The 26,124-nt window shown below is 40.7% G+C and overlaps 2 protein-coding genes across 4 annotated transcripts in view; one reads left to right on the forward strand and one right to left on the reverse strand.

The window, feature by feature from the left end:
• ahr2 (aryl hydrocarbon receptor 2) overlaps positions 1-777 on the reverse strand; it is a 31,841-nt gene extending 31,064 nt beyond the window's left edge. For 2 of the 3 annotated variants that reach the window (XM_056389020.1, XM_056389019.1), the window contains exon 1: positions 259-776. In XM_056389020.1, coding sequence (XP_056244995.1) covers positions 259-317 — 59 coding nt within the window. In that variant the 5' untranslated portion in view covers positions 318-776. Of the gene's footprint in view, positions 1-258 lie in introns of all 3 variants that reach the window. The other variant, XM_056389018.1, reaches the window with a different exon arrangement.
• Positions 778-12,619: 11,842 nt separating this feature from the next.
• On the forward strand, positions 12,620-19,313 carry ndufa10 (NADH:ubiquinone oxidoreductase subunit A10). The gene is made up of 10 exons (XM_056388451.1): positions 12,620-12,777; positions 13,993-14,161; positions 14,311-14,526; positions 14,707-14,793; positions 15,745-15,866; positions 16,055-16,134; positions 16,225-16,279; positions 16,392-16,477; positions 16,759-16,867; positions 19,086-19,313. Exons 1-10 carry the CDS (start codon positions 12,703-12,705, stop codon positions 19,152-19,154), a joined length of 1,068 nt encoding a protein of 355 aa, XP_056244426.1. The 5' UTR covers positions 12,620-12,702; the 3' UTR covers positions 19,155-19,313.
• The last annotated feature ends 6,811 nt before the right edge of the window (positions 19,314-26,124 follow it).

Raw genomic sequence — 26,124 nt, forward strand, 5'->3', positions numbered from 1 at the left:
TTAAATAGGTTTATCTTCATTTTAAGCATTTTATTTATGACCCATCTTTTTATAACTTGCAGCACTTAAACTAAACCGACTTTTTTTTTGCATTTACTGTTTTATACGTTGGCCAACGTGAAACGTACGTAACTTTTAGTTCAAAATTTACGCCAATAGTTTAACAGAAACTCGGATAACCACAAAAACGACAACTTGAATGTTTAAATTAAACAGAAAGACGTATATTTTAGCACTAGAGTTGTGGTCAAGTCTTACTGTTTGAGAACAGGCTTCTTCCTCTTCTTGTTAGCATAAGTCCCCGGGTTTCCCAACATGGTGTCACTTCGTTTAACGTTCACAAACTTGACGTTGGGGGTTAACGTTTGTTTGCCTCGTTCACTCCTGGGCTACCGGGGCTTCCTCCATCCGTGGTCGGTGGACGGTGGTTTTGTTCAGCCACTGAGTCCAACTCCCATGTTCAAACAAACAAACAAACCAAAAAGAGTTAAAAAAAAAAAAAAGAAGAAAAAAAAAAAAGTTGCCGGGGTCCGCGGAGGTTTGCTGCCGCGTTGACAGATCCTGTGGGCGGCCACCGTCGCTGACCTTGGTCGGCGGTGCTGTGAGGGTGAAACTGTGGCACTAGACTGAACGCTGCTGCTAAGTTTTGTGAAGAGGGGGAGGAAGGAGAAGTTTAGGAAAGTTTGGCGCAGAATTCAGCCTATGTCCAACCCACCTTCTTTGGATAAACAACGCCGCTTTATTATTATTATTCAGAGTCATTTAAGTTTTCCTTTTTTTTTCTCTTGCACGGGGCGTTTTCAGGAAATGTGCGTACAGTCCGTCAGAGCTGTGTTTTTAAGGTGGACTGGGCTCTTTATGACTGAAGTAGGTTTGCTGCTGCTTGTAACATCCACAATGTGTTGAGATTGTTGACTTAGTTGGGAAAATTTTCTTGTTTGGTTGAGATTTCCTACCAGAGCTGGAAATACTATACATAAAAAAGTTTCCCTAATAATTTCCATAATACTTAGGCAAATTTCAACATTCAGGCAATGTAAATGTTGCATGAATGGACTTTTTCCTGAGCTATTCAGCAGGATAATATCTGATGCACATAGAGTACTGTGCAAAAGTTGTAGGCACTAAAAGTAAAATGAAGATGCATTAGTGCAATAAACAACCTGAATCATATTTTGTGTAACCACCGTAGGTACATTTGCATGCAGTTTTTCAAGGTTGTTCCAAACATATTGGAGAACTTGCCTCAGTTCAGATTTAAGTCTGTCTCTGTTTCTTCTATCTAGTCATGTAATCCCAGACTTGACTGCATGATGTTGAGATCAGAGCTCTGTGGGGGTCCAGCCATCTGTTGCAGGAATCCTTGTTCTTCTTGTCTTTGAAGAAATGTCTTTATGACTCAGGCTGTATGTTCGGACTTGTTGTTCTGCTGCAGAATGAATTCAGGACCGATCAGATGCCTCCCTTACAGTACTGTGTGATAGACAAGAATCCAGACATCAAAAGTGCCTAAAACCTTTGCATAATACTGTATATTATCTTGTTTTTGTTCAATATGTAAATCATAAAGGTGCAGAACAGCTACAACCTGTCTTTAATGTCATTTTCCCAACTATATTTATATTAAGATATGCTGTTGTAATCATATATTTAAACCTTAGTCTCAAACAGAACCCTTTCTCCTTTCATGGCATGTTAATGAATTCAACACATTTCAGTGCAATACTACGTCCAGTATGGTCAAAGCCGCTGTAGATCTTAAAAAGAAAGAGGATAAACAGCCACAAAGTTTTGTCCCAGCAGGACAAGTTAAAAAGATACAAGTTGATGGGCACTTTTTATTTGTAAACTATTCATACTACAGACTTCATTACATGGCCAAAAGTATGTTAACACTCAAACAAAGTATGTGGAGACACAAACATTACACCATATGTGATTGTTGAGCGTCTCTTCTGGTGATATGCTGCGTCCACTACTCCAGTTTCAAGCTTTCCACAAGATTTGGGACCATGGCTGCAGGAATTTGTTTCCATTCTGAGATCAGACCGGCAATGTTGGGTGATGTTTCCTGCCCAAGGTGTTCAAGCTGCTCAAATCTCTCCCACACACAAATCTGGGAAAAGCATTTCTTCATGGAGCTGGCTTTGTGCATAGGGGCATTGTCATGTTGGAACAGGAAAGGGCCTTCCCCAAATGCCTGCCACAACATTAAAAGCAGACTTTGTCTAAACTATCATTGTATGCGGTAGCATTAAGATTTCCCTTTAATTTTCTTTGAACTAAGGAGCCAAGCCCAACCATGAGAAACAGCTCGAGAACAAAAATAACCAGATGTATGCCGTCAGAGCTGTCTACCGTGTACACTGCTGTATAATGTATTTCTAAGCAGGTAGGACAATAAGTGGCAAATTTAGTCAGACTGCACTCAACATCCTCTTGGAAATGTCTTTTTGAATGTGCTGTTTTTTCCTACAATGCAATGCACAAAGGAAATGGAGGAGCGGCTCACAGCTGCAAAAAATGAAGACATACACCCAGTCGCCTGTTTATTAGGTACACCTAGCTATAACTAGCTATAACCAATGCAGGCAATAAATGCAATAAATGTTACCACCATGAAGGTTTACCTTCAACTTCATGATCATTTTGTAGGATGTAGTTTGTGGTGCTGTTGAATACTGGTTTCTAATAATTTAACCACCCAGTTTATAGTCCCATATTGTATAAAGGTCTCTGTCCATGTGTAGTTTGATTATAGATCAGGTCTAGCTTCTATATTAATACTGTGAAAGTATCAAAGCCTCAGTCCACAGAGAAATGCACACAGCCTGTATTCAGAAACTGAGCCTTAAAACCAGCCGTCAGGACTTCTGGAACTTTGTGATGTCACAACAAAGCAGTCACCAAGCCCCGCCCACCTGGACCCACCATCCAAACCTTGCAGGATTTGGTTTCTCTTAGTGTTTTACCTGCTTTATCTGCTTTATTTTTTATTGGCTCAGTCAATAGAAGAGAGGCTCAGAGCCTCCTCTCTTCTGATTGGCTCACCGACCTGTTGTTACTAGAGCTCCAGAGAGAAGCCTGAGAGAGGAGATGTAAAACTACTTTGAGATGGTTTTTGCTTCTTAAAACCACAAATATATCTTCTTATGGATCAACGCTTCAAATAAAACACAGGAAGTGTAAATACGGGACTTTTACTATTCATTTTTTATCTTTTTTTATTTTTTATTTCTTTTGATACATTTTCCTTGGACGAAAATTATGTTGTATGTTGTTGTATGTTGTATGTACAATTCACAGCTCAGCTCACTGATTAAAACCATTACTAATCTCCTCTCTGAAATAAGAAGCTCACTATGTAGTCAGGCTATGCACTATGCAGTCATAATTTGATTTCAGTTATTTGAAAAGCTTCTTTCTGAGAAAGTGGTAGTGAGAAACATGGAGACCATGCACACCTCCCACTCTCCACACCCTACCTCCGTATTTATTTTATTCTATTTATCTTGGACACATTTTACTTCCTCATAACAGCATCTGTCACTGTATGTTCACATTCCCTGAGGTTTGTCAGTCACTGAATGAAATGAATGAAACCTTTATTTCCCATCTGGGAATTTGCTTTCCACAAAGAACATAAAAACATGGCAGCACATAACATGACATAAAACATAAGCAGAAGAAGTATCTTTAAAAGCAGATTTCAACATGCAGTTTTAATGTTGTTTTTGTTTATAAATTTATAAATGTATGATTTGATGCACTGTTTTGTAAACAATAAAATAAACCGTGGGGGTGTTTTTATGTTTGACGTCTCTAGTGAGTGAGTTTTTTGTGTTTTTTCAGACACCGTTTTGTAGTTCGTGTCAGCTTTGTAAAAACATGTACTTCTGTTTCCAAATTTACATCTTAATAAAAGAGAAAAGCTGTAACACAAACGCACTGCAACAAACCTCAAAGTGCAGAAAAAGTGCTGAAGAAAAAGAAAGAAAGAAGGGGAGCAATTGATTTCATCATTCAGCAGTGTGTTTGCAGTGTATCTTTGACAGCTGACAGTTTGACTCACAGATGACTGAGAGACGCCTGAGGTGGAGGCTTCGCTCTGTTATGTCTCTGTCTCAGAGAGAGGATACACTCTGCCCGCAGGCCACAGGTATCAAAACTCGAAAAAAAGACATATTCACAGTCATAGTAACATTCTCCCGATTCTGAGGCCTAGCACCAGCTGTGTAGACATGACACCCTCACAGACGAAGTAGATATTCTGAGTTGAAATAACTGTTGTTTGTTTATTTGTTGGCTGATCAATCTGTATACTTGATTATTTGTTGGTCAGATCTCTGCAACGATCTTGTGAATCCACTGGAATCAAACCTTTAACACCAATTCTGATGATCGGTTAGAAACAGTCATCATCAGTCATTCATAAATGTCTTCATTATCACACACACACATTGTATGCCACTAATCATTTACATACTTGTGGGCATCAGCTGTGTTGTGGTAATCTGTCTGTAATCAAGTTGCTTTTCTCAGTGATGCGATGAGTGCGGTAGTGCTCGATTTCTAGCAATTACACTAATTACTTCCTGGTGAAAACTGAAATCTACTATGTCATACATTAAAGAAAGAGTGAATTACACTATGTGCACAAGGCTACAGTAAAACCCGTGTCAGCTTACATAAAGGAAATAAAACAACGTGTGCAGCAGCCTCTGCACCAAGACGATTTATGAAGTGAAATATTTCAGCATACAATATAAAACATAATGTTACTGGTCATCCAAGATAGTAAAATGACACTTGGGCTGCATACTCGTTTTATTCTGGCTCAGTATACGCCTGGCCCCACGGCCCAAATCTGGCTATTGTCCTCAGCATCATACTCATCATGCTGTGTATGGGCCAGATTCGGGCTTTTAAACCGGGCATCTACTGGGCCAGAAGAGCAATCAACAAGCATGTTTGCAATCTGAGATGACTTGTCAGAAAAGTCACAATCATGTGACCGCAGCTGCAAACTGCACAAACAATCAAGCTCCTGATTTGAAAACAGGCAGGAAAAAGAGCCACTTCATGCTGCTATAACGGTGAGAATACCTCAACTCCTGGGGCCAGTTTCACAGAGATATTTAAGAACTGGTCTGTAGTAGTTAGGCCAGTCTTTAATGCAGGTTAGACAGTTTCACAAAAATGAAGACAGTCTCATTTTAAGCCTAAAAAGTTCATCACCCTCCCTCAGGCAAACCTCTGTCTGCTAGAAATGATGTTTCTATAGAAGTAAACTGCAACACAAATATGTTTTGAGGTGGCCAGGAGGTGATTCAGGTGGCAGCACTGTCACACCAGAGACCAGGGCTCACATCCTCATTCATATGTGTCCTGCAAATTGTATTTTAGATGCCCTGGGCTAACTTAGTGACACCTGCTAACCAGTAGCACCAAATAACAAAAAAGATAAATAGCTCATAGATTGTGGTTTTCTAGTAATTCTAACCGCAACAATATTTCTGACATCCGTCATTCTGTCTGTTTGCAGAAGAGCTGAGCCCTGCCACGTTAGGACGCCACAGTAGCTGAGATTTTATGCTGCTTTTTGTATTGTTTGTCTCTTTGCTGAATTTTCCCACTAAAATCTTCTGGTAACCTTTGAATTCTTCCAGAAGGCAAAAATTTTCTGCTGGAGTAAACAGAGCCGAGCGAGTTTGACGAGGCTGGCTCAGTCAGCCGTGTTTTTCTGTTTAATTTACCCAGAAATCACGGTAAATTAGTCCTACTTCAGACAATTAAGAGCTAGACAGATTTGTGCAACAGATGGATGTAGATGTCTTCTACCTCAAGTCTGACCGTCGGTTTGATCTGAGCCGTAGTCAAAGTCTGTTTTTTGTGAAAGTGGCTCCTGCTGAAGAAGCTAGATTAGAGTGTCAGGCTGGATGGTGCAGAAAATACTGTATCACCATCTGTCAGGCAAATTATGAACAAGAGAGCAGTGTATATATTATACAAGTGTAACTGTAATGTAAAAGTAATGAACAATTACTTTTTTTTCCTGATTTTTTACAAAATTGCATCTGAGAAATGGATCAACAGAGAAGAAAAGTTTTTCAGCACTTTCAATTCAGCTTATCCGGCCGCTCCTCCCCTGAGAGCTAGTTAAAGCTAACCAACCCACCCACAGGCTACGTGTGGTGACAGAGACCCCCACACTGAGCAGGGTAACAGAGAAATCCAGCTGAGGACTGTGGAAAATGGGAAATGCGAGCATGGCAGCTGCCGCGCCGCAGAATTTGGCGTGTGGTTTGCTGGTGAGCGCTGTGCAACTGTTCCCATGGGTTTAATCCAGTCCTGTGCGCTTGTTTATTTGGCCCGGTGCATTCCTGTGTGAGAGCCACCAGCGCACAGCCATCAACACCAGGCTCGATGTCTTTATTTCACTTCACAGTAATATTTTTATTCAGCCCTGCAGTGGTTTTCATTTAGGAAGGCCAGATATACCTCACTGGCTTTTATTGTTCTCCACCCACTGCAGAGCTTCCCTCAAACTTAACCTATTACTGCAACATTTTTTTTCGATTTCATCATTTCAACAGTTCGGTCTCGTCCTGGGGTCAAAGTATTTAAAGCTGAAGAAATGAAGATCGCTTTCTCTTCTTTGTTCTCGGCATGTAAGCTCTTTGAGACCAAGAAAACAAATGAATATGTGAATAAATGAATACGTCAATGATGAAAATACAGTTTATTATAAGGGGGCCCCCTACGGCCTGGGACCCCAAAGCAGCTGCCTGTTCACAAGCCGCGCCTCAGCATGCAACTTTTAAAGATATTCAGTCATAGCTTTAGAGAGGGGATAACCTATGATATACCTTCTCAAGAATTTGACTCTCTTAGTTAAAATGTGTGAAAGTTTGGGTGTTGAGCTGCACATTGTTAAATTAACACCATCTGTGGTCAGCAAACCTACACTGCATGTGTGAAGGGTAGAAGAAGGAAATTCTGTCTCATAGTTTCATATTCTACTTTATCATTTTCAACCACAATGTCATGATTATCAGATGATAAGTCATAATTTTTTGCTCAGAAAACACGCGCGCATGATTTAAATCTTGATTCCGACTTCCTGTTATATACTTACATTTTTCATTTGTACACCATCTAAAGTTCATCAGTGTTTTTATTTTACAGGTTTCTGATGAGATTTGATGCTGCAGCTGAAGTCACGGGAGGGAAAAGTAAAGCGTCAGATATCCTGAGTCCTTTTCAAACAGGCAGAGGCTTGAGGAGAAGCAGGACCGCTGCCCTCTGTGCAGGGAAGAATTGCGTGTGAAAGACAGGGGGTGAGGGGAGGTGAGTGGGGGGAGGAAGATGGGGGCGCCGTTTTTAACACAGTGAGATGTAACTGAGCTCCATTACACCCTCGACCACAGCTCCACTGAAATGAACATCAGGTCGTGAGGATCATGACTTCTGTTCGTCTGCACTTGTGTGGTCGATGAGTTGTGGTGTGATGTCATTATCTAGGTATGGAGGTTACTGTGTGTTTGGTGGGAGGCCAGAGGGAGAGACCTCACTGTCAGAAATACCAGGAGAGTTGTTTGTTTGTTTTTTTTTGTTCTTATAAAATCTTGGAAGTACATACCACAAGTAGGTCTACACATACAGAAGCCATAGGTTTTCATCCTGTGCCCTGGTTGTGGTTGGGCAACTGAAGCTCTTAGTCAATGTTAAGGGAGGACGGTGGTCAGGGTCAAGTGCTGGGAAATGATGCAGAAGCATGAGCATTAACTTTTAAAAATGTCTCTCTAAAAATCTTAATCATTCTCTAATTTTAACCAAGTGCTGTAAGTCTACTGTGAACTGCCCTGAAACACTAACTGTTATATAAGGGGATCTTGTAGGGAAACATGTTGCACTTTACATAACATAAATGTTTTGTTATCATAATAATAAGACGTGACATCATTTACTTACACTGCCCCCTTATAGTTTAACATCCCTTAAATGTTATGTACGGGATATAGATTTTGATGATACTATGAAAGCTGCCCTTCAGTTCATAACAACTTAGCTTCAGTGTTCAGTGCTCAGAGCAACAGGAGCAAAAATAAACTGTTGACACTGAGAAACTTCACTCTTCCGACACATTTTGAAACATTTTGGTTAGGCTACTATTTGGTACAAACTCATTACTTACTTACTCGATTGATTGATTGATTGATTGATTAGGTTAATTCTTTAGTCTAGGAAAATGGTGATGTCACCAAATTGCATTTCAGAACCTGAGAATATTCAGTTTTCTGTGAAGACAAAACAACACAAACAAAAAAAACTCACAACAAAACACAAAAAAACACAGAAAACAAAAATCGTTGAAAGTGAGAAGCTGGAACTCTATAGAGAACTTCACAATTTCCCCTGATAAATAGCTTAAACAATGAAGCAATTAGTCTAAATTCTCTCAATCATCTAATCAATGAATGGACCAATTGTTTCAGCTCCGGTCAGAGACTGTTGGAGTGACCCCATTGGAAAAAATAACAACAACACAAAAACAAGACCAGGTGCATCGTAAAACTCGTATTTGTAAAACTAATTCTTTACGTAACGTGACATTAACAGTGACACATTTTGGCAGTTAGTTATTGATAAGTCGTCATTTCATTATATAGTATATTTCATAAAGTCAATTTGAAGAGTGTTTCTGCTGCTGTAGGTTTCTTTGTATGGTTTCAGGCAGGTGTAGGGTAGAGCAGAAAATGTAGGCTACCATCTTGGTTGCCATGTTTTTCAGTTGTTTTAATGATAAACAGTGCAGATAACCTCCTCCCTGCTGGCACTGTTAAAACCGGTCCAAACTGCAGAGGAGAGAAATAAAATCTGCTGTAAAACCAGGGGAAATTTGGCAGAGAGAGATTTGCCAAACCCCTCAGCTGGCCTCACAGGGTTTCAACCGTGAGACCTGAATGTTGAGTATTGTTGTTTTACTGTTGACTAATTACTCCGGTTCCTGTGGGGGGGTAGGGGGTGGGGGTGGGGGGGGGGTAGGTGTCTTTGTGTGTCAGGATGTATACAAAGGAAAGTTTTGATACTGTAACTGTGTGTATGTACCATATGTGTGTGTGTTGAATGAATTTATCTCTCAACACTGGCTGCAAAGGTGTATTGCTTGCACACATTTCCTTCACAGTGTTATTCTTTCACTACACGTTACAACTTCAATCTGCTGTTTATCAAAAACTATATTTACTAGTCCTTTATTCATCAGTGTTGTCAAATTGATGAAGCTGTTTTCTGAATTTGTTAGTGTTTTGTCTATTTGATTGTGTTTTCTTAAGTTGCAGTGCATTGGGCCATCAGGGCCACCGTATTCATGGGTTGGACCATAGCCATCTTCAAGCTTCGCCTTCATTTTGATCTCAACTACACACCTGTAAAGTTTCGTGACTGGATCTTGCATGGTTGGGAAGTAGCGTGGTGACAACATCTATCCACAGACATATAAACACCTGTCAAAGCACTCAAAACCGCCTCTATGGTTGTTCCCGATCCAGGACCACATTTTGCCATAATGACACACACACACAATGAAAACACAAGCCATGCTGTTACAGCTGGTAAAAATTAGTCAGTTGTCCATTAATCCAATCATCTGTCCAAAACAAGATAAATATTGGCAGCTCATGGCCCGACTGCTGTGAAAATTGCAGAGGATATGCATGGTCCCTAGAGGAGGAATCGCAATATTGTTGATGAAACACTGACTTTTACCCAGCTGCCAACATCAAATTAAAATTTCCACTTGCATGAAACATCTCACTCCATGAAATCTGCTTCCAACAAGACAAACCCTGTTTGATTATAATTTCCCTACAGTGTTTTCTTTATCTACCCTCAGATCATCGACTATGAACGTCATGTTGTGGGGTGTAACACACATCGCAGCCTCTAGAGGCCACTATTTGGGCTTGGGATTTTGATTTGATGAAAATCAAGATTTTAACCTTGTTTACATTCACCAATGGATACCGCAGTGAACCAAGGACAGCAAGGGTTTCATACGTCATTAAAATAAGTAACCAATCCGGTCGACTTGTATGGACGGGGGACGTAAACCCAAAAACCCAAAACCTTGTCAGTAAAGAGAGCGTGAGTTAGCATTAGCACAACCACTAACACTGTGTCAGCCACTGCCAGTTACAAGCTAACAAACAACATAAACAAATAACAGATGCTAACTATGCTAACCATTCTGATATGTCTGCTAGTTGTCGATTTTAGTCACAACACAGTCCTCATCTGAGTCTGGGTCTGACTGAGGCTCAAACATGTGGCTGAGTCTCTCCCATGTTTCCTCTAACACTAACCATCTGGATATGTGCTGCTCTTTCACCGGTCACTGAAACTTTGTCAGTACAAAGAGCGAGAGTTTGCATTAGCACAACCGCTGAAACTGTGTCCGCCACTGCCAGTTACAAGCTAACAAACAGGATCACCAATTAACTACGCTTATCATTCTGATACGTCTTCTAGTTTGATTTTTTTTTTCACCTTTTATGTGTCAAAATCATGTTAAACAAAATATTAATCATAGCAAAGTATTTAACAGAGTTTAAAACATGTTTCGTGAGGAACTTTAAAACTGCAGCTACATTGGCTATCAAATTGGTTAGCTAAATGTGTTGTGGCTCAAATAGAGCAGAAAGCTGGTAACTGAAACATGCAAAAAGCAGCATCAAAGGTCAGTGTTTGATACATTTACAGATTTGTTTACAGATTCCAAATCTGAGTACTCACATATGGATTGAGATACAGTTTTTCAACTCTCCACATTTGCAAATAATACGTCTACAATAATATCCCCATAGAGAGGAAGAGAAGTCGGAAGATAAGCTGGGGAACATAAATCACTGCAAAAGTTAGAGATGATAGTAACTGGTGTTCTGGGCAGTTCCCACACTAATTAAATAAAATGTATATCTGCCAGCGGGTTTGTGCAAGCAGATTTGACTGTGCAAAGCTAGTGCTATGAACTATGAAGTGGTGTGGCTGATTGACGGCCATGTTTACATTGGTGGTTTCCTAGCCTACAGAGGAAACAGCCCGTGAGTCATACTCTTATGTTGACAAGCTGAAGGTGTTATGTAAAGTCTTGAGATTTCATGAGTGAAGGTAATGAGCTTGTAGCTGTAGGGGAAAGTGCAAGTGCAGGAAAACACGAGCCCATAAACAGAAGGTAAGAACTCAGTGTTACCATTGTAAAATAAGAATTAAAGAGAATAGGATGATTTGTCAGGGTATCACTCTCTGTCGGCCAGCAGTGTTACACTTACAGCCTACTTATGAGGCTCTAATCACAGCATCTCCACCACACCTCTTACACTACCTGTCACATTGCTGAGTCATTACTGTATTGCAAAGACATTTTGAGATACCGAGCATTGTTTGGACCCACATTATGTAGATTTCAGTCCAGGTTGTTAAGATTCCTAGCATTGAAATATATTTTCATGCTGGATCAGAAACATTTATAAAAGTAACTTGGTTGCTTGGCATCTAGAATTTTCCCTTTGATGTAATGCTGAACTCAGGGCCATAGTGACAAACAAAGAAACTGAGATCATAAAGACTGGCATCAGGGGAATAAATCCTGCTGTTCACAGTCTCTCACACAAAACCTTAGAGACACTATTCTTATTTTCAGAGCAGCACCTTTTTGAGCAAGAAATTTGGTCTGTCTGACAGTAAGTGTAGTGCTATGACCATTAACATTTCTTATGGGAAAACAGACAAAGCAAAATTGTTAGTCCGTCTGTCTCATGAGCTTGGTCTGTGTTAGCGCTCCAACTAGCCAACCAATTGTTTCCACTAACCTTGGGGATGAAAAACCAAGGGCCTGTAATAAAAGTTGCTAATTTGTATTCCTGTCGACTTTTTGACTGCAGTTGGTCACATTGCCATGAAAACATTATAGGCTTTGGCTTTTACTGACAACAGTGGCAGGGCAGGCTTATTTAAAACAAACTGATACCACCACATGATAGTGAAAAGACAGACACACACCAGGCTTGGATCTAGTTGGCCAAACAGTCCAAGTACAGTATGTACAGTAGTTGCCCCTCACAGGGATTGATGGAGATGTACAGATTGCAATATGAATGGAAAGGGTGGAGTCTATGATCAGAACCAAAGATAAGTACAAGAATGATTATAATAGTCACAGAAATTTGATAATAGAACCCATATGATTAGTCAATTAATCAATGTGTTCATCAACATATACATTTGAGTTTTGAACTACAGGTTAAAAAAAGAAAAAAAGAAAAAAAAAACAAGCAACTTGGGCCCTGAAAATTTTTTTATAGATAAAATAATTCAGCAGTCAAATTAATATTATGGATCAACTACCTTTCATTCAAACAGCACAGTAGAGTTTTTAAATTAAATTTACTGGTTTTGTTTAGAAAAAAAGCTCTATTTTTTTAATTTTACCTACTGTGCATTGTAATATTATTATTATTTTTGCTGTTCAAAACAAGCTAAAAACGAAATAAATTCAGGCAATTGACTAAACACAGTCCAGCGTATATTGCATGAGACAAGACTAGTCAAAGGCCCCACCTCTGACGTATAATTCAGTCGCAGAATAGGCTGCGGTGATTTTTCGGGTCAGGTCGGAGGGTTCTTGGAGGACAGTTAATCATGGCCCTGAGGGTGATCCGGCTGGTCATCCCGTCGGGAGCAAATGCTTTCAAATCGGTGAATGCTGTGCAGAAGGTGAGGCCAGAAAACACACGGAATGGGAACCTTACCTGTCCTGCCGGACGCTTCTAATTCACAAGGGCAAGCTGAGTTAGCTAGCTAGCTTCCTAGCCGCTAGCATCACAATCGGTCAACAACAAGCCAGTTTCCTACTGGTTAGTTAATAATGTTGACGGCCAAGAAGTAAACAGAACAAGCTGTCAGTACATCGAAGTAGATAATGTTATATTATTGAGTAAATGGGTAACATTTTCACAACAAACTGAGTCCAGATAGCATCTTGTAGCTAGTCCAGATATGCTGCTAGCGAAATTTAATCGAGAAATGTGTCGGTTTAAAGTTGTTGCTCGCCTCATTGTTTACTTCAGCACTCCAGAGTTTAGTCTGTTAGTTATTTCATTAATTAGATATTTACGTTTTATTCGGCCCTCAGTTATATCTTCATGTTCCCTCAAGTGTCTGTTTAAAATGGTGAAAATAAATCCTGCTAATATTATCACTCAATGAAACCAACACAAGGAGTGAGTTGGGGCTAATTTGTCATTGCTGACAAATGCACACTCATTGGGGTGAACAGATTATTAGAAACAATTGTCATTATAATGCAACCATAAAGTTGAATCACCACTTTGAACCTTATAACCTCCCAAACTGTTTGTTACCATTTCTTTTTACCATTTTTCTTTTTACCATTTTTATCTTCACTTTGTTGTATACGGTTTGTTGTTGCCACTACAGTTCAGTTTTCACAGGGACAGTAATTGCACCGGTGTATTACATTACTACCATTTTATAGTGTATAATAGACACAGGAGTCTTTAGTCTCTATTTTCCTATCTATATCATCTACCATCATTTATCTATAGTTCATCCTGTCTGTGTCACGGCTGGTTTATGAAGCGGGCAACGCTGGTTGTTTGCCTGGAAATTACAGTGTGGGAAACTTCATTAATTGCAATATTTTGTTAATATATGTACCACTAAATCGCAATAAAAACTGAAACATTTTTGTGCATATTCACAAACAAATTAGAATGAAATCAAATTATTGCAAACTAATTTACTAATAGTAGACTTGGGGCAGGGTAGTGTTCCAGTGTAGAAATACGTAGTTGGTTTTTGGGACTTTAGGCAGAATGGTTTTGGAGGAAGCTCTGTGTTTATCTGGCTCTGGTCTGTGATTACCCCATGTTTTCATTAAAGTGTGGTGTTTTTTTTTCTGTCATCCAGGCAGGTGTTCACACAAGCTCAGTGAGAAGCCTGCGGTATGGCTGGTGGGCCTATGCACTGGGCGAAAGGACGACACCACGGTTAACGCAGAACAGCAAAATCATCTCTGTGGATGGAAACTTGGCCTCAGGGAAAGGAGCACTGGCCCAGAAGCTGGCTGACAAGCTGGGTAACTATCCGACTGCAGGGATCCTTCACTTGATTTTACGATCTTATGTTGTCTTGGTGACAGTAATACAATTGGAAAAATAAATTGCAGTGGGAAAAACAGTGTGGACAGTATTTGTGCTGCTCAAACTTATAATTCTGTATCTACAGGGATGCTCTACATGCCTGAGCCTGACACCTTCTACTTGGACAAGATGTGCGGAGAGAAGCAGCCGCTCTCTGTCGACTTCAATGGGATGTGCAGCCTGGAGAAGTTCTACGTCGACCCCAAAGCTGCTGATGGAAACAGCTACAGGCTGCAGCTGTGGATGTACACCATGAGGCTGCTTCAGTACGCTGACGCCATCGAACACCTGCTCACCACAGGTATCACAGACTCAGCGGTTCAGTGTAGTTTCCCGTGATCAGCTAACAAAGGAATTGGACTTGAATTATACTTGTAGTTCTTGTGATATTTGTAGATTGACTTCCGTAATAATATTTACTGATTGGTGTGAAATGATTTACAGTGTATTAACATCTCCATCTTGATCTTCTGTGTTTAAGGCCAGGGAGTGATCCTGGAGCGTTCCCCATTCAGTGACATGGTCTTCCTGGAGGCCATGTCCAAAGAAGGCTACATCAGGAAAGAGTGTGAGTATGGCAGTGTCACTAATAAAAAAGATAATAATGATGATAATATGTTTATTTATATAGCACTTTACAAACAAAGGACAAATAAAATAAAGTAGTAAAAGACAAAGTTTCAGTCTAAAATTCAAATAATGTGAAACAGTTAAAAGTAACGGTAGAATATTTAAACAAAAGCCAGTTGTGAGTGACGATTCAAAAGCAAACCGCGAGTTTTCTAGTGTAAGTTCCTCTCACAAGCTATTCCATGGGGCTGGAGCCCAAACAGCAAAATCCCCGTCACTTTAAGATCTCAAGCCATGGGATGGTGGATAGGTAATTAGAAGCTCAGACAGGGAGTTTAGTGAAATGCCGTGCTAGGCCGTAAAAGTCGAGAGTAAAATTTTAAAATGAATTCTGAAATGGACAGGCGGCCAGTGACGGGAAGCTTAAATAACAGAGACATGATCATGCTTTTGTGATTTGGTTTAAAGACTGGCAGCTGCGTTTTGGACAAGCTGAAGCTGTGCAAATACGTTTTGGCCGATGCATGTAAACACTACATTACAAGAATCCAGACGAGGTTGTGGTCTAAAATAAATCCAAGGTTTTCAACACACGTGGAGCTGGAGATGCGAGAGCAGGCAGAACTGGACCATAGGTGCGCTCAGAGCCTGTAATAAGGATTTCTGTTTAGCAAGGGTGAAGTCAAGGACAGTTTAGTACCATCTGAGCCTTAGCCGCAGCTCGGCAGTTATACAGGGAAGAAGACTTGGCTGAATTGGACGGTTTGCAGCACAATGAAAAGTAAATGTCCTTGATTTAACCTCCTATTAAAATATAACGCCTCATATCTCAGTATCTCATTTGGTTTCACACGGATGCGTTGATAAAAAGAACACATTATGATGTTTTTAACAAAAGCAAACTGACCCACACGTTGCACGTCTTGAAATAACCCCCTGTGGCCTGCAGGTGTGCAGCACTACTATGAGGTGAAGAACATTAGCGTCTGTGAGTTTCTGCCTCCACACCTTGTCATCTATGTAGACCTGCCAGCCGAGGAGGTGCAGAAGAAGCTGAAACAGAGCAGCAAGGTAATGAGACTGAAACCACAGGATACTGCTGTAATTATGTGAAATATCTAACCTTTCTCATTAACTTTCCATAGAGGGGATTATATTCCATTTTCAACTGGAACAACAGCCTAAAATCCACCTCAGGAGTGTGAAGTTGGATGTTTTTAATCACTGATATTGATAAAAAACTATCTTTTTATTCTCAGTCCTATCTTCAGAATGTGCCCCTGACATATTTGAAGAGCATCGAGGAGGGATACAAGAAGTCTTTTCTGCCCAAAATCAGGTAGGTAAAGGTGTAGTAGATGTCAGGCCACTGTCAGACTTCAGAGCTTTCAACCATGATTCATATTTGTTTGTGTTTGTTTCTTTTAAGTGAAGTGTCAGAGGTGCTCGCTTACGATGCAACCCAACCCCAAGACGTTGAAAGGGTAAGAGTGTGACAGTAGCTGGGTGGATTTTATTTTTTTAAAGCTATTTTGACCCCTAAAATCTAGTATTTCTATTTCTGTACACTGCTTATTAACTGTTTGTTGTCCGCAGGTGGCTGAAGACATTGAGTATTTGAAGTTTGAAAAGGGACCGTGGTTGGAGCAGGATGACGTCACCTACCACCACATGAGGATGCTGTGAGTCCTTGATGAGTGCTTGAACACATTTTCACATGTGAAATGCAAATTACACAAAAGTAAGATTTCTTAAAGGTGAAGTTTCACACAAACGTGTCATCATCTCAGCTGCTGTTTGTGATTCTCGTTATGGAAAATGTGCAGAGAACCTGAAGGGAATTATGTAGACAACTGTAACTGCAGATGTGTTGTAATTCATCATCTTTCACTCTGCCGTGCAAGTTTGAAACACTGTGCTCCCGGCTGATTTTTCTTTCTTTCTTGTTCTCTGTATTTTACAGCGTGGAAGACAAACAGCAGGTGGCAACCCTGACCCACATACCTAGATTCCTGCCGGAGATCACCATCGGGGCTCACGACTATGATGAAAAATACTACGCCTATAAATCAGTACGTAGAGACGATCTGTTCATTCTCTCTGTCTCTCTATCCTCTTCATTTCATCCACACAGTAGCTGCAGAAAGTATTCATGCACAATTTTTGATATTTTAAATTTGAAAAAAGGTCTAAACATGTTCATCTTGTCATTCTGTCCCACTGAGTGTAGATTGAGAGGCAAAAATGTATTTATACAGTTTATGTACTCTGGATCTAATATATTTATATGGAACCCCATTACCAGCGTTTATTTTTGTCACTGTAGCTCAATCATCCAATGAGTCAGAACCGGAATATGAAAGTATTTCTAGCAATACACTGTGTTAGGAACACCTGTACACCTGAACACCTGCTTATTCATGCCGTCAGCCAGTCAGCCAGCCATGTGGCAGCGGTGCAGTGTATATACAGATACAGGTCAGGAGCTTCACTCAATGTTCACGTCAAACTTCAGGAACTTCAGAATGAGGAAGAACTGTGATCTCGGTGACTTTGACCTTGGCGTGATTGTCGGTGCCAGGTGGGCTGGAGAGAGAGCGTTTCTAAAACTGCTGATCTCCTGGGATTTTCACACGCATCAGTCTCTAGAGTGTTCACTCAGAGTGGAGACAAAAACTAAAACCGTCCAGTGAGCAGCAGCAGCAGCTCTGTGGAGGAAACACCTTCGGCGACGAGAGAGGTCAGAGGAGAACGGACAGACTGGTCGGAGCTGACAGAAATGCAACAGTCACTCAGGAAACCGCTCTTTACTGTGGTGAGCAGAAAAGCATCAGAACGAACATCATGTCCAACCTTGAGGAGGATGGACCACAATAGTTGAAGACTGTCGTAGTTTCCAAATGGAACAAACGTCGCCTGGTCTGATGAATCTGGATGAATCCGTGGACCCAACAGTCCGGGTGTGGGGAACGTTTTCTTGTTTCTTCGGCCCCTTAATAACAATCAGTTATGGTCTGGATGCCACAGTCCATCTCAGTGTTGTTGCTGACCATGTGCATCCCGTTTACTTAGCGTCTTCTCATGGCTACTTCCAGCAGGACAATCCTCCACGTCACAAAGCAAACTTCATCTGTGGACACAAGAAACTTCAGCCTTATCTGTCACGAGTCGCATGAAGTGAAATGACAAGAATCCTTATTATTCACTACAGCACAGCATTAGTGTGCATTAGTATTCCCCCCCCCCCCCCCCCCACAGTGTTAGTGTGGTGATCCTACAGTGAGTGTGCATTCCTGTCGCAGGCTATTCCACTCCTCGACAGTTGGTGGCAGCAAAGAGCAAAAAAAGGCAGAATGCAGATGTCACCCTCTGGACTTCAGGACTGAGCCCTCGCTGACCTTTGGTCGTACGCACAGTGACGTGTTCACTGTCATCACGTCAAGTCTGCAACAGGGTGAAACGCGCTATGAAGCAGGACTTGAGGATCTTGTGTTTCCATGGAGATGAACCGACACGTCTAACCCCGTAGCTCATTTCAAGGTGTTCTCCCTGAATGGAACAATAAGTTGCGTAATCTTGCGCCGAGCGCTTTATTAAGCCCTACAGAATCATATTATTGTGAAACCCGTGCCTGTTCTCTTTGTACTGAGTACTTTTCTTCTCTCTACCTTCTCCGACGTGGAGCAGCACTGTCAGCATGACTGAACTCATTTTCCCTCCCTGAAATATTGAGCGACTCGTAGCTACAAGAAGGCAAATGTCAGACGTGGAATGTTCTACAGGGCTTTTGGTATCATCAGTCTTGCAGGGGAAACATTTGGGTCTGACCTTTTCTGTTTGACTGGAGACTTTTTTTTTTTTTTTTTTGTCTCCCCTGCTGCAAAAATCAGGCTGCATAATGCTACAGGAGGCTGTGACCCAACATATTGTCATGAGCTGGACCTCGGTGGAGGGAATGAGGAACTGTGACTCGTGGTGGCGTGATCTCCCGCAGCACATTTGAAAGACATTTGATGTATCGCAGCTCCTATTGTAAATTTTACAGCAAAATGCTGTTTGAGACAAAAAAAAAACCCTGATGATATTACATTTAAAATCACATGAGACAAAGGTTTTTCTTTTTTTACTCACTCATTACCTGATTATTCAACTGTCAAAATTGAGGGAGTCCCTGCTGATGAAATAAACACTCTTCCTGCATTACATGTCGATTACATGTCTTTATATTCAGTGTATCATGTGATTCTGCTGGTTTTAATCTTCAGTCTTTTTTTTTCTTAATCCGTGCAGCTGCCTGGGAAGAAGTACGCCCCCGGTTATAATGCAGATGTTGGAGACAAATACATCTGGCTGAAGTGAGCGAGTTCATCGGCCCCTCAACAAATTCAACCCTCGTCACTGGCTGATCGGCTCCCTGGGTGAATCTGGACCACTCGTCCATTATTGATCCGGTTGTCTTCTGTTGTACATCCCAAATAATATGTATGTATTAAAATAATAAATTTTGAATCTATTGAATGTCTTGTCTTATGTTTTGACTCGTTAGAGACTCGGAGATGAAGATAGAAATTCTTACATAGAACAGCCCCGTGGACAGTCAGACTCTACTTGCATTTAAAGCAAAACTGCAGCTGTATCTCAGGTTGTTTTTGTTTTGTTGTTATAAAATGTGCCAACACAAAAACATGACAAGACAAAACAAAGTCACAAACTAAATAATAAACACAAACACATGTCATCAGGCTTGACATCCTGAATAAGATATTAAAGGGTAAAATAAATAAGAAACCAAAACAAGACAAAGGCTAAATAATTCAGATTCTGTGTTAAAATAGTTGTTTTTCAGCCTTCTTCCTCAATTCACAAACATTTAATAAATATAAATGTAGTTGTCTGCAGCTGTAAGGACATTTTAAATGCTTATCCTTTATGTATTTGGCTCCTTATCAGCCACTACCAAGGAAACGATGATACAAAACAGTAATTACAGTAATTTAAAAACAACATATACAGTGACTGAAGAAAAAAAATGAATAAAACAAAATCAATGTAAAGTATTTGTCAATAACTGTGACTACTCCTATGAAGACATTACAACTACATTACATCTGTTGTTGGGTTCCACTAAAAGTCCAAATGACCAATATGGAACAAGACATTCAATAAAATACATGTAAAGTGCAAAATACTCAACACATTATGGAATATTTTCTTTTTTTCTTCTTTGATTAGATATTTTTTTATTTCAAAACTTCTATTTCATCATATTTTTCCTGTGACATCTGTAGTCACCAACCACTGCCGCCGTCACTCCGCCTCTCAGAGCTGCACAAAGTGTCGCTTCTTTGAAGTCTACTTATTTGGCCTTGAGTTTTATTTTTGAATGACTGGGCCCGAGCTCCCCGTCTTTGTACGAGTTGATTAGTTTGTGTTTCCTATTTGCTGGAGGAGGCTCTTGGTGTAATCAACAATTGATCATCAGCACAGATACAAGGATAAACTGGGCTCAGTGGCGTGTGCAGAGAGAGAGACGTGGGTAAATCTCCAGTGACTGCCAGATCTTAGCAAAAGATCTCGCTCTGCTACGCCGCCATCTCCTGGGTCAGCTCTGTCTTCACCACAACAACCCAGTCTAATCTACCTGTACTGGGATTGATCACCACTGAATAGAGAACGGACTGTGGACCCTACATATCACTTGCCTTGAGGACAGCAGGAGACATGACAGCCTCTGAAGGAGGATGAAGGAGGGGCCAAATGTGAGAAAGGTTAAGCACTGAGGACCAAAGATACACAGAAGTTATATAACATGAGCCAGAGGTTGGATTATGACGCCTTGCTTGGCTTTGGCTCGGGCGGCCTCACAACAGTTGTTTAGTTTAACCCTGAAAGACTTCACAGGATATCGAAAGCCCTCAGCGCATGAAGAGACGGAGAAACAAGGTTTTTGAGCTCAGTTTTCACAGGCAATTTGCGTAATTCTTTCATCAAAGTGTTTTTTTGGATTTATCACAAAACAAAAATGTCAAAAAACCAAAAAAAAAAAACCTAGGCAGGAACAAAACCAGAAGTCAGGAAACACAGGAGCACGACAAAGAGGGAAACACTGCAGTGAATCAACAGTACAACTGGGTCAAACAGGACGACGTGACAAAGGGGAGCGCAGAGACTAAATAGACGCCAGGGTGATTGAACACAGGTGAAACACATTAGGGCGGGGCAGACAGTCAACAAGGAGGGAAACAGGACAAAGACAGGGATTAAAATAACCACAAGACTCACAAGGAAAGGGATACAAACAAAACAGGAATAAATTAAATCCAACACAATCAAACATAAAATGTCCAAAAGAGTCAAAACAAAAAGTGTCTGTCAGGGCAAAAGATGACAAATACAAAGTTAACAAGAACCTGTGCACATGAGAGTGGCTGGAGACTTTTGATTAAAGCTGTTACTCTGGAATAACTGTTCATAGCACATCACATTTCTTTCCACTGTAACAAAGTAAAAAATGTCCTTGATCGAAACGAATGCTGTGACTGCAGTTGGTTCAAATGGAGTCCTGACACAATCTGATATTGAGCTGAAAATTTCTAACCAGTAGGAAGAGCAGGACCAAAACATATGAACGTGAGACACAAACAGATGAGATCCCACAACTCCTCTGAAATCTCCTCCCCAGATCTTCCTGAATAAAGATATAAATAAAGATAAATGGAGGGAAGTACGGCTCATTAAAGTGTTTTTGGTTTGGCTGAAGCCGGGTACAAGGAGCCACACAGAGACGGTACCTACCTCGCCTCTCCATCATCAGGACAACAGGAGTTAAGGAACCAGACCAAGCTGTTCTTGTCTGAATCTAGAACCCTGATTTTTCTGGCCACAGGTGAGTGACTTCAGTGACCCACCTCTATCTCAGCGTTCTGGATCAAACCGACCGTCTTCTTCAAGTTGTCACACGTTTCTTGATTTTTGCCAAAGCAACATTTTCCTCTGAAGTCCTGTATGATACTCGCCGTGTCGATTGCAATAATGATTGAGCAGAACTCTGCCTCCTGTAGTCAATGGAAAACTCTATTAATTATCTCAATATAAATAAGGGTCCAACATACAGAAAAAAAGGGATCTGCTATTTATAATTAAGTCCATAGGACTAAAAATATTCAAGAGTAATCAGGGACTCTGAAAAGAAGTGGTGATTAACTTTGATCCCCTCATTATCCTGTCATATAAATGATTGGCTTCTAATTATCACCATAAGCCTCCAGCCCCAGACTCTCCTCTGGTGCACAACATGCTGCTTAGAGCTCTGCACTTGACATGCTGGATAACGTAGGCTCTTTAAGTCCAGCTTCAACAAGAGATTCTCAGAAGTTCTGTTTTCCAGGACACAGCGAGGTAGCGGGGGGTGGGGGGGTGGGGTGCGGTGGGGGGTTAGGAGCCGGGAGCCAGGAGTCCATGCCCGGAGAGGAGTCTCCCTGCAGGACATAAAGCTGCTTCAGCCTCTGCAAACTTTGGAAGTTGATGAAAGTTCTGCCAACCACAGAAGAGATGTTATTCCCTTTCCAACACTTCAGACCCTAAGTGCCCCAAACAAGCCCGAGGGGTGTTCTGTCAGAGGGCTCCTTGACGGATCCAAATACCTGGTGTTGAATGGGGAAGTCGCTGAGAGCAGAGGAGAAATATCTGTCTGAGGAGCTGCTATATTTCAGGTCTGGGAGACAGTTACATCCCTTATAACAAGCTCCAACCACCCTCGGAACTGAAGAGGTGCGAAATGATAGTGACATAACCTAAAGGCAGAGCGGGAAAATAAATAAATAAATGGGCTTATTACATTTTCATTCATACATTTTTCATTTGTTATACTGTCAGATAACACGCAGTATATATAAAACATTTTTACATTTTAAAAAGCCATATGTATCAACAAACTGATCACACAAAAAGGTATAAGTGTGAACAAAGCAAAACAAAAAAAAAAGTACTTCACAGGTCAGTCAAAGTGGAACAAAGTAAGAAATCAGCTCTTCCTCGGGCTGGACAGTCAGCAGAAAGTGGAGGCCTGACGCCTGTCAGGAGCTGAAAAGAGGTTGTCCACCTGCACTCGCAGTGCCAGAGCGTCAGGACTACTCAGACAAAGGAAGTGTGAATAATTGACAGCACAGCAGCCCGGTGCAGTCACATTCAGCTAATGGAGGATGGAAAACATGAACTCTGGAGAAGGAGGGTTGGCACAGTATCCTGTCTGGTCTGATGTAACACTGAGGCCTTATCAGTAGTGAGACTGTGCAGGGGGAAAGGTGGGAATTTTTCACAGAATAGATTTGTAACTCGGCAGACGTTTCAGATGGAGGACTGGAGAGACAGACAGATGGATAGATAGATGGATAGATAGATAGATGGATAGATAGATAGATAGATAGATAGATAGATAGATAGATAGATAGATAGATAGATAGATAGATAGGTAGATAGGTAGATAGGTAGGTAGATGGATTTAATGTTCGCCCAAAGTAACAATTTAAGTAACCTTAATGAAATGAATAAGTTGATGAACAGCTACAAACATGAATCGCAAGACTCTATAATAATTCCAGTGTTCATTGAAAATGTATTCCCGATCAGTTGTGGGCTAGCAGTTAAACACTGATAACAGTTTACACAGTTTGTTTATTTGTCTATTGAGCTGCAGCCACCACGTATGTTCAAAACGTGCAACCTTTACTTTGAAGACGAGCTGTTTCTGTTTCTGGTTCTTGACATCCTTGTTCATGGTACAAGTTGGGAACAAACTGACGCTTTGGTGCGCTGAATTGAATTGCACGCCTTCATTCAGTGAGACAATAACACACGCAGCATCGGCTAATGAAGAACAAGCTCACAAACATCAACATACATTTGCATTTAGCATAAGTAGGACAATGAAATTAGGCAATACCCCCTAAACTGGCATTTTTATTATACAACGTGATCAACTGCAGAAGAATTATACTTCTTGCACTGACCCTTTTGGACCCTACTATCTATAATATCAACTGACAGGCTGTGTGATGGATATATATTTATGTAACATATGTCTACAATATAAGCATACATACATAAATGTATATATTTGTATAGCCTATATATGTCAATATTTGAAATTGTTCCAATTTCAAATGGGTTTCATATATCATTTTTACATATATATATATAGATATAAAATAAAAATGTAATTACATATATGGAAATTCAATATTTGCATATGTTTTGAGGCCTGGAGTTGGGTGTAGCACACAATTACAATTTTACAGTTACATTTTTAAAATCAATAGAAACCAACTGAAATTTAAAAGTAGTTGTAGTTTAGTTGAAGCTTTCTGGTCAAACTGCCTACCTAGCGAGCTGGCTACATAGCTGAATTGCTAGCTAACTGGCGACTGCAGATCAGCCTGTTAGCATTTTTGGCATAGTAGCTGGCTTGCTAAACTTGTCTAACTAACAAGTCCAGCCAATTTACAACAAGCATGATGTGTACTATATTTTTAGCTAATTATTTCTATAATGTATATACCGACCTAAACGTCTGGGAACTTTTAAACAACAGGTTGAGAACTACAACATCTTGGTGTGTGAACTAGCTTCCTTGCTAATTTTATTCATTGTTATTTATATATTTTACCCCCATTTTATACCGTGGCAAAACAGAGAAGATAAAAACTGCAGTTTCTGGTGCTATTTTTATTTTAAGAAGATCAGTTGCAGGGCAACAGAGTTTCATTCTAACACAATACTGTGGAAAATAAACAAAGGTGGAAAGTCATTTTACTGAGCAGCAGCCTTCTAACTAAGGATTGCTTTAGTTGTGCATTTCATAATGAAGACAGCTAAGTAAGACTTAACTGAAATCCCATTTTATTTGCAGAATTAAGGGGAATTAGTTTCCAACATGTGAAGCCTAGGCTGTTGCAACACAGAAGTAGCATAAGAAAAGGTTAGCCCCAGTGTTAAACCTGAAAAGACAGGATTAGAGCCTGGCTGCCACACTCTCAAACTGAGTGACTGGTCTTGATACAGGACAAGTGCTTGGGCATGGTGGGAATTGTTGGGTCTCGTCAATCAATATTACAGAGAGTAGCGTCTAGACCTGCTCTATTTGAAAAGTGCCTTGAGAAAAACTTCTGTTGTGATTTGATGCTATATAAATAAAATTTGTCTTGACTTGATGTGATTTGACATGTTAAATAATAACTCAGTCTGAAGTCTGTGGCTGATGCTGCTGAAGGTTTGTTTGCATCAGTAACGATTGTGATCACAATAGAAAAAACTCTTTAGCTCTTTAGCTCAAAAATTATTACCTGAGAAAAATTGTTGTTATGATATTATGATAAAACTTACAGTGCTTTACATTCAAGCAATAGTCTGTCGTATTTATTCATTCTACATTAATACAGTAGGTTGCTTATAATGCTAAAAACATTACATTTCAAAATGACACATAAAAATATATATTGTTATTTAGAGATTTATTTAGAGTTTTTCCCATGTTTTTTTCCCCTCACTTCTACGCCACTGCTGCTGCTGCTGCTGCTGCTGCTGCTGCTGCTGCTGCTGCTGTTGCTGCTGCCGTTGTTGCTGCTGCTGCTGCTGCTGTTGCTGCTGCTGCTGCTGTTGCTGTTGCTGCTGTTGCTGCTGCTGTTGCTGCTGCTGCTGCTGCTGCTGCTGCTGCTGCTGCTGCTGCTGCTGCTGCTGTGCTGCTGCTGCTGCTGCTGCTGCTGTTGCTGCTGCTGTTGCTGCTGCTGCTGCTGCTGCTGCTGCTGCTGCTGCTGCTGCTGCTGCTGTTGCTGCTGTTGCTCGCCCTCATTCTTTGTCAGTTACTGGAAAATCCGAATTTTGCACATTAGGCAGAGGACGGAGGTGGGACAGGCAACCAGCAACCTGAGATAGTGTGAAGCACCCATAAATCAAGGCACCACTCTCCAGCCACACTGCAGCAGTGATTCTCATTGACTTTAACTTTTATCTCATTGTGGTGCGTCACTTTAATCCACAAAGACTACTTAAAAAGAGCATGTTGTCTTTCTGGACAAACAGATTTGACTAGCCTTGAACTGGTGCCACAATAGCTACCTAGATTTTAAGCACATGTTACCTTGGTAACCTCGCAGGATCATGAACATCTGTGAAAAGAATCTTATACTTTATAGTTCAACATTTTGGGAAATACCCTAATTCACTCGACAACAGTGTTACACAAGAAGATCAATACCGCTCTCGTCACTTCATACAGGACGTTTTTCAGGTTATGGCTGATCTTGCAGATGATGATGAGGTCTCAGAAACTAAT

Source organism: Seriola aureovittata, chromosome 11 (genome assembly GCF_021018895.1).
Source record: "Seriola aureovittata isolate HTS-2021-v1 ecotype China chromosome 11, ASM2101889v1, whole genome shotgun sequence".
In the NCBI taxonomy this organism is placed as follows: Eukaryota; Metazoa; Chordata; class Actinopteri; order Carangiformes; family Carangidae; genus Seriola; species Seriola aureovittata.